Raw genomic sequence first — 9951 nt, 5'->3', positions numbered from 1 at the left:
CCACTGCATTACATAACCCCCCCCCCCACAAAAAAAGGACATAGATTATTGGCTTCCTCAAATTGTACCCCACGTCACGCTACTGGAACTCAGAGAGTTTTTGTCACATGCTTCTAACTGATTTATCATCCAAGGTCGAACCAGCGTCCCTCTCCTCCCTCAGTGCCTCGATAAGGATCCTCAATTTCTGCCTTTGCTTATCTCTGTGAAGCATTTGTTTTTCTTCCTCCAACGATCCAAGGCTATTGGCAGCAGCTTGCCAAGATGTCTGAAGAGAAGATTACACATTTGATTTTGTGAATAAGCCTGCCATCCAAGTCATGCTTTGGGTTTTCACAATTAGTGAGCTAGCTCATACATGTGATTGCGTCATACCGATAACCATGCTGTATGCAGACTCCAAAGTGTTCGACGAGATCTGCGTAAATGAACAAATCGAGTCATTTCAAGTAACACAGTGCCAATTGGCAAAGAAAGGACTTATGTTTATCATCACACCCAGTAAAATGGCTAGACTGGAGTGTTTTATTTAAAGTGGTGTATCTAATGTCGTAGCAGCTGATTGTCTTTAAATATCTCAACTCATGATGAATCAATCATAATTTTACCAGAAAAAACGTTTCGGACTGTACTATCCTACACTCTGTATTATTAATGTTATTCTGTAACTCATACTACTTCTACTAATTGATTGTATGTCATTTTCTAATCAATAGTGGTTTTCCAACCGGGCTAAGAAGGTGACTTCCGAAGGGCCCCGAACTTTAAGGGCATTCTAAAAGTCACAGGTTAATTGGTTCAGTTGTTTTTTGGCCTCCACACTAAAAATAGCAATGACCGAAGGTGATCATTCATATGCTAATTATGATGCCTTCCACAAATGTCTAATAGCATAAAGTAATGGAAATTATGACATTTTGGTAAACAGTAAATGGTAAATGGACTGTATTTGTATAGCACTTTACCCATCTTTAGGACCGCTCAAAGCGTTTTTTTAATTGTACAAGTCATCTTTCACCCATTCATACAGAGCAATGTGCCACCTGCCCAGGGAAGCTAACATTAACACACACTCACACACCGTTGACCGTGCCATCGGGAGAGATAAGGGGTTAAGTATTTTGCTCAAGGATACATCGAAAAATGTTCAAACTTACAACCTTCCAATCGAAAGAGGACCGCAGTATCTCACAGCCACAGTTGCCCTTCATTGGTTGGCATATTGGAGTTTCGATATCCACAGCACAGTTTCAATGATTAATCCATGAGGAATGTCTTGAAAGGACCTGTGTCAGAATCTAGTTCTAAGACTGTAAATCTACTCTCGTCGTTATTGTAATGATAACAATGGATCAAACAACTACCGATGGGACATTGGACACAAATGGAAGCATTTGAAATTACTAACCCAGTATGGCCTCAATTGCCATATGAGCCACTGCATGCAATCACATTTAATGTAGGAGTTAGGAGTATTGTTGGTAACTCTACATTGTGAGCTCATAGACTCCCAGTCTACAAATACATTCTCATCATCCGATTATTTACCTCCAACTGTCAACTGAAACAGTTGCATCACAATGCTGTTTCCTGGTACCACCTTTTCCTGTTTCCCCAGCAATCATTACATCTCTTCTATCTCTGTGTGAGAAGTTGACACCCATGCAGACCAGTACTGGTCGTTTTTGGTGTAATATTTTTCACATAACTACTCATGCAGAGCTCTCTTACAATCTGCAACAGCCATCCAACTTATTTTAAAGTGGACCTATCATGCTATATTTTAATAATATAGTGTAGGACCATACCTATATAAGGCATATTTATACTTTTTATTTTTCAAAATACCAAACAGATCATGCATTTTAGCCATTCCTCATTTCGCTCAATTTAACACTGTCTTTGCATGGGCTGATTCTGTGAGAACAGCACCATCTACAGGCCTGGCATATGTACTACAGCGTCTCCAGCGCTTTCGAACGGCAATGTCCGTGGCTGTCTCCTCCTGATTGGTGGAGTTGGCCCAATAGCCATAGCGCCACTTCTGTGACGTCATAGAAGTGTTCAAATATGAATCAGTCTGTATCAGATCCGTTGCAGCCCCTTTTTAAGAGATTTGGGTATGGAGGAAAATAGAGAGGGTTGTGTTTTCTGACACTTGGTGAGTTCCCTGGAACACCGGGGACACATATTCATGTATAAAAGACGTACAAAAGTGCATTTTGCATGATAGGTCACCTTTAAGCATCAATTCAGCTTTCACTAATGGCATTACATTCGTTTTGATATGTCAACACAGCTACCGCCAAGTTCCCCTTCAATTTTTCCCCCTGTTTTTATTTTCTAGGGAAATCTTGGCGAGGAAGAAAGGGAACCAAAATGACAGAGAAATGGATTTACATTTAGTCTGCATTGCAATCATAGTAGACAGCATGTGTGAAATTCACTACAAGGTTTTTTATAAAAGAGATCCATTATCTACAGTAGACCACAATCTTAGGACCCTTCAGCTCCACTGAATCCTTACAGAAACGCTTGTGATTCCAGTGTGATTCTAAATGGGGGGGAGGGGCTTCTGACAATTGAAAGACACTTATGGTTTCCATCTAAGAACCACAATTGTTGTCCCTCACATGCTTTGTTCACCCCAAACACGAGCAAAGTTCTGCCACGTGTTATCCGCACGAGTTTGACAGCGGGATTATTTGTGTTTTTTCCGATGGCTGAATCAATCTTTACTACAGCGAAATGAAACCAATTGATATTGCTGTGATTTAATTGCAATAAAATTATCAATGACATTCTAGAATAAAAACACCATAAGGTAAAAACATTATTGGTAAAAAAAACTTAACGCATGCATTTTTGAATCCGTCTGAAGCAGGGGTAGCCAACACGGGCAGTTAGTCGCCCGCAGGGGCAACGTCAGTCGCCCGCGGGGCATGTTCTAAAAATAGATCGCCAAGCAAATCCAAAATGTAAAAAATACACAAAACAAAAAAGGAAATGTAATTAAAAGAATCTACCCTATGCATAAAGAAAACCTCAATCATAGCGAACTCTATCTACTTACTACAACTCTATATCTATATCTAACATCCCTCCTCCCCCCACCCCCACAATGAATATCGACCAATCACGTTCTTGCTTGATTTGCGGGACATGTCCCCCCACTTATCGAAATCCCGTTTGTGTCCCCCCACTTTACAAATATGTTTATTATAATTTTTGAACGCAAGCCGTCAGCGCCACGGAGGAGCACACAGCCTCTGTGAGCGAGCGAGACGGAGAGAGAGAGCGAGCGAGACAGCTAGGGAGGGAGGGAGGGCACACCTTTATCTATTAAATATAGATAAAGTGAGAAATCCTTCCAATGTGTACTATAGGACAGTACACAAAAAAACAGTTTAAAAGGGGAGTGATTAGTAAAATATGCATAAATAAAAAGAAAGAATGCTAACTAGGCAACATAAGATAAGAATAAACAAGTTTAAATTATTTGTTATTGTGATCATATTCTAAGGATGTTTGGATCATTGAAAAGTATACAGCTCCCTTTCATATGAGTGTTGAGAGCTGAATCCATAAATTCATGTTGTGCTCAAAGTGCAGCAGATTGATGCTTTTAACTTCAACATTTAAAAAAATAATAATGTTCCCGGGGGGCATGCCCCCGGACCCCCCGAGAGGATGTGAGGTCCACCCCCAAATAAAGCAGGTTAAAATAATTAAATTGCATACATGTTATTTTAGTAAACACTGAAAACGGGTCCCACAGACCCAAACAGCACACAAAGGTTAAAGGTAAGCTTTTAATAATGTTAAAATATGCTAAATACATACACTACGAAAAACAAAAAAAAGAGGAGTAAAAGTAGCTCTCGACTAATTGAAACGTGATGTAATATACTTTGTACAAACGTAGAAAATTGGTGGTTATTTGAAAAATGTCTCATGTAATCCTTAATGTTTCTTTTTCTTCACAGCTCTGTGGGCCTGGCTAAAGCTGCTCTGGAGGCCATCAATGGGTTCAACCTGTTCGGAAACCAGGTATTTGAATAATTCACAAACTCCTCATACAAGTCCCAAGAGATGCATGTACTTGAGCCCGTCCCATCGTGTCGCATGGCAGAAGATCACATTATAGATGTACATCCGTTTTCTGATTCTCATCCGCAGAGGCCCTTTATAGCTCCATCCATCAGATGGATATGATTGATGCTTGCAACCTGAGTCAGCAGCTGAATTAAAAAAAACAAAAAACTGCTGATTTACCAAGTACACATCAACAGCATAATGAGTGCTGTTGTCATCAATGCTAGGCTATTTCCTCAAGTGGGTGCTTGACCATCCGGAGATTCACTTTGAATGTTTGTGTTGGGCTCAGCAGACTTTGATCAATGGCCACAGTTCATGTTTGTCCCCGGTCTTTCTCCGAATCTCCCTCAAAATGTCCACAAGTAGATATCTTGTTTTCCTGCTTGTGTGGTAGAAAACAAAAAAAAGGGACATCCATTACGTCTGCTAATGGATTGGACAATGAAGCAGTGCACATAGCAATCCTGCTTTCCTATGATATTTTCTTATTTTTCTCTACTTGGCTTTTATCCAGCTTCTCTGGCCTTACACTGCATTCAAGTATTTATCTGATCAACATAAAGGGCTGTCAGTAGAGTGTATAATACAGTCTCTGTTTGTTTGTCTCTTCTGATCCACTGCAAAATGAGGGTTTAACTGTGCCTGCAAATGGATTTTGTCATCAAGCTCTGCTTGTTGAAAGAATCAATTTATAGAGGTAGCTGCTTTATGACCCATGCTGTGTGGGGCCAGTCTCCTGTCCTCCTGTGGGAATGGAAGTGCTACAAGCCAGCCCGTCGCCTGTTAATGATCTCTATCAATCTTGATTTCCCAGCTGACTCTCATCCTCACAAGTGTAACTCCCACAACCCCTTTAACCGGAACATACAACACGTTAAAAACTCTGTTATCGCATTTAACACACCGGCTGTGGACTCTTGCGGGTGTGTGTCCAATTTAGCCTTTGTGCTGCATGAATGGACGGACTGCACTCAGTTTGGTGAAGTTTAATTTCTCATGATCCCTTACCCTTACCCATCAAAGCAGTTCCTTTGAAACATTGACAAGGAAACATATTAAGACAAGATACAAGGAAACAGACATTTAAAATACGATTCCAATCACGGAAGACGATATTTTCAAGACCCTTTAATTTTCAGGTTCATATTTGTATTTTGTGTCTCTACGGTGACATGTTTACATGTGATTACACTATGTAAGGAAAGTAAACAAAGGAGTCCAACAGAGGCTTTCCAGGCAAGGGGTAGAGTTTGTGGGAGAGAAACTCCCTCTGGAGGGAACTTTGGGATTTTAGCCTTTGTAGACCATTTGCATGCACACAAAGCTATACTGTATAACACACAGGAAAGTGATTTCTTCAGCCTAACTTTACTTAACAGTTGGACCCTGTATCTCCGAGTTGATGGTAACATTTCATATCCTCGGTTTGGGTCAGAGACATGTGGTTGGGAAACCTAAAAATTATGTTTTGTTAGGATCGCAGCTCTTCCGTAAAAAACGCGGATAAATGTATCCCGAGAAGTGGAAGTCTTTCCCTTTCAAAGCCAGCGATTGGATTCACAGAGCTGTGAACAAACAGCCAGACAAACCCTCAGGTTCCACTTTCTATCTCCGGTTGTCATCTAATTCACACCCAGTGTAGAGCAGGGATGTACTGGAGCGGACACACTCAATCCTTTTTTTCCTGTGAGTTCCGAGCAGTCTTCCCTATGCTGACATAAATCTATCAATTTTAATTTGTGCACATCAATGCACAGAAAGCGATGTCAAGCTGATGTACGTTATGGTCTTTGAAAGAGGTATTATATAATCTACATCCTGTCAACATTTATTAGCAACCCATAATAATGGCAGTGACATTGAGGGCTTTATGGCATAGATTATGGTGGCCCGTAATTAACTCGTATTATACAGCCGCACTTTGATTACAGACGGACGGCGCTACCTGCTCAGAGTAGTTGGAAAGGGTAATTGAGGTGGCAAAAGGGACAAAAAAAGAAAAATGCATTCTTCAAAATATAATTTATGCTTGTTTTATATTGGCAGTTGTTTGGGCATAATTTTCAAATCTCTCCGTGACCATTTTTGGCCTTAAATTATATTATTTAACCATTTCTAGAGCACATTTGTTTTTTGTAATTTTTAGTTTGTTGCTTTATCAACACACATTCAAAGTAATACAGAGAATGCAGTGCAGTCGACAGAATCATTTCAGACGTTACTCTATTTAAAAAGCTTACTTAACAAAATCATTGCAAATCTTAAAAGACCAATGTTTTTTTCTGAGCTTTCCAAATCAATATAAGATTTGTATTAATTATATATTAATGATAAATTAAAGATATCATTGTTTTTTTAACAAAACTGCATTTTCAATCAAATGAAAAAATGCAATTTTTTTTATAAAAATAGAAACATTTGTTGCAGTTAGTTATTAAAGCACAGTGATACTGATTGAAACAGGGTTTTATATTAATGGATATTTTCTGGACGATCCTTTCAATTCAATTTACATCTGTTTTTATTTGTTATACATTGTTTTTCCTTCACGTTTTGATTATAACCATATGGTATAGGCTCATCTTTTTCTTTTATATGCATAAAGCAGCTAAGAAAGGCAGAAAGAACTAAAAACGAGTTTCCGAGTTTTCCGTGTTAAAACTACTGACGTATTTTACATACACATAGATGTTTGTACGTTATGGTAAAGAACATGTCAGCTTACTGAAGGAAACATCCAAGGTGAATGTCTTTTCATACCCTGCTGCTATAACACCGGAATATTCTCCCAGAGGAGAGCCATTTCCCTGACGTGTCACACAGCTGCCTGCAGTACAGCACATTGACGGCCGGCAATCCACTGCACTATGCAAATTGCGGCGTGAAAGCTTGCTGATTTGACTAAAAGCCTTTGCTGGATGTGTGTTTTTTGTAGGGAAAAAGTGGACTCTGGCACTAACCATACATAATGCATTTGACTTACATTGGAAACTGCTTAGCAGGTAGCAGGAGTGACTGAGTTGGTTTTATGCAAGCGCTGCTGATGGATGGATGAAGTGGACTGGACCAGCTTTTTAGAAGCTTGATCACTTCCTTTAGTAAGTCAAAGTAAAACCTGGTGCCTCCGCTCTCTCAGAGCTGTTAAAGTGCAATGCGGACAGACCCCATTGTAGTAGCAGCACTTCGTTTTTTGTACATTTTGAAGCGGTAAGATGACTCTCGACTCGCTGTTTTACAAGCACTCCTACACTGTACTTGAAAAAAATGTTCAACCCAAAAATATCCATACGGCAAAAGAGTGTTTTTTTGAAGGTGCGGAGGTATGATGGAGGGGGCTTTAGCCAATACAGTTGTCACATATTTTAAAGTTATAGGACTTTTTTGAGGTTCATTTGTGTGTGTGCTTACATACAGTACTGTACCTAACATAATATTGTGTGCTTTTGTTGTGCACCCGTAACAGGGGAATAGTTCAAGCTTTCTGCTGATGTGTTTTGCAGGGCTGTTCGTGGTCGGTGATATTTGTGGATCTGGACGCCCACAACAGGAACAGGCAGACACTGTGTTCCCTCCTGCCCCGAGAGTCCCGCTCGCATGTGAGTCCATCCATATTTCTTATGCAACGAATGAAACCCCTATACAAACAACTGAAAAACATGCAGATAAAGCACAAGATAACATCAAAAGGATGTTTATGGTCTTAATGGTCGTTGTCCTGGCTATTTATAAGATTTGCTTTTAACTTAGGAACCCTCTAGAACCCTCAGGTCTTATGGTAATAGCCTTTTAATCCTAACTGGAGGAAATACAAAATTATTGTTTATACTTTGAAGGGCCAGCTCAAGACAGACCTTTTTCATTTGGCCATTATTGAACTGGACTTTTTTTGTTTTATTCTTATTCTATAATTGTATTCTTGTTTTATACAGTCCTGTGTTTGTGAAATGCGTTGATAATAATGGGTTTTAATCACAAAGTTATATGTTAGTCTGTGTTTTACCTGGATAGCGGGGGGGGGGGGGGTAGTGCTATTATAACATTTTTAATTGTTTTGGGATTTTTTAAGCACTTGTATTACCTTTTCTGTATGAAAAGTGCAATTTCAATAAAGTTTGATCGGATGTAAATTCTAATTTGTAATCAGAACTAGTGACTTTATCTTTATATGTCTAGATTTGCATACGTTGATGCACCCTGCTTCTTCTCTTACCTTTTTTGAGTCTCCGTGAAGCAGCTGTGTACAAAGAATCCACTTATCAAAGACAGAAATAGATGCCTGACACGCATATGCATATCTCAGAAAAGGTTAATTATACACATCGATCCAACTACCCATTCACGTCAATATTCCAAATCAAAATTTCCCCCAAGGTGCCGACACTACACTGCCTATACATGTGTTTTGCAGCCTTGACAGGAGATGTGGAAAGAGACAGGTTGCTGAAGAGCTAGAGCGAGGGTAAAAGGAGTGAAATTAATAAGTGGTAGGTAGAGGAGAAAGCAGTAGCAAAACCATTCCCTTTTCTCTACTCCAACGCTTGCAGACACTTAAATGATCACATCTCTCTCTCGGTTTATAGTGTGTCAGGCAGAATAGCCACAGTCAGCTTTAGAAGAAAATTAGTATAATTAAACGGTGAGAGTGGCATAATAGTTGTGCGAAAATAGCGTTAAGGGACCAGAGGGATGGCGTGCAGTCAGGAGCGAGAGACCAACAGGGATAATGTCAAGCCAAGCAAATTATCAATAGAATATCAGTATCTCTTACACTGCAGCTAAAGATTGGAATTCAATACACAATTCAAGACACATTCAATATCTGTACTGAATGTGTTCTGCCGGCTGATATCTTATTTCAGCCGCAGCTGCAGAGGAAGTTAGCATGTCAATTGGAGTTGTAGGCTGGAGGGAAGAAGTCGAAGAATAAGAACTGATTGGAAGAAACGGAGCAGTTGTGTGGAAAGTAAAAAAGGTTGCAATAGAAAACACAACATCTACATTTAATAATCGACTAACAAAATCTAGTCCTTTTGTTGTCAGACAAACTTTTTCATAAGTTATCATGTCTGCAGTTATTCAATTTGAAGACAGTCCAAGCAGAATATGGAAAGCAAGTATTTCACTTTAGGAAGCTCTGCCGTCTATTGAAAAATGTTCATATTCATAGCTGTTTTCAGTGCGGCTGGGGCCTAATAGCTTTCATTTTCACTGATTCATAGATTAAACCAAACATAAAATGAAATATGAGATTAAATGCAAAGTCTAAATATTCCATTCTTATTAATGTTCATTCTTTGTGATTGTTCCAGTTTATACTAGGATTGCAACTGCAAAATATGTAAAGTACCTATAAAACTGGTCCTTCTAGATTCAAGGATTAATTGTTAAGTCTACAATATATCAGAAAAAATAAAGAAAACCAATCCATTGCAGTTTTCAAGATGATGACTTCAAATGTTTTCAGTCGTGTAGATTTTCTAAATTTGATATGATACAAAACTGAAAAAGTAGTTTTCAAAGGCATCTGCACCTTTGTCTGTGGCCCTTTAGAACATACAGATTTGTGCTAAAGGTAATTATCAACCAATAGTTTTCACCCATGATTTACCTTATGGTTTCATTCTAATTCATCAATCAGTTAATGGATACTAATAACCCTAGGAATATAACTTAAGACCAAGTCCACCTGTACGCGGGTATATTTCAAAAGGAACTATTCTGTGTGTTTTGGCATTTTTTGTCTCCAAGATAAAGGTGCTTGTTTTGTTTCATCATCTACCAGATTTAGGTTTTCAGAAACTGAGGTTTCAGTGTTGACTTAGTTAGTGAACGTGATGTGGTTAAAATATGGAC

General features: G+C 39.0%; 1 protein-coding gene across 1 annotated transcript in view; it reads left to right on the top strand.

The window, feature by feature from the left end:
- LOC104951127 (phosphorylase b kinase regulatory subunit beta-like) overlaps positions 1-9951 on the top strand; it is a 42177-nt gene that overhangs the window by 18089 nt on the left and 14137 nt on the right. Inside the window, exons 6-7 of the mRNA XM_010777764.1 lie at positions 3987-4050; positions 7599-7694. Of these exons, the coding sequence (XP_010776066.1) occupies positions 3987-4050; positions 7599-7694 (160 nt within the window). The remainder of the gene's footprint in view (positions 1-3986; positions 4051-7598; positions 7695-9951) is intronic.

This window comes from Notothenia coriiceps, unplaced genomic scaffold (assembly GCF_000735185.1).
Source record: "Notothenia coriiceps isolate Sejong01 unplaced genomic scaffold, NC01 NC01_scaffold00000339, whole genome shotgun sequence".
Taxonomy (NCBI): Eukaryota; Metazoa; Chordata; class Actinopteri; order Perciformes; family Nototheniidae; genus Notothenia; species Notothenia coriiceps.
The sequence above is the reverse complement of the archived record's forward strand: the minus strand, read 5'-3'. Positions and strand labels throughout refer to the sequence as shown.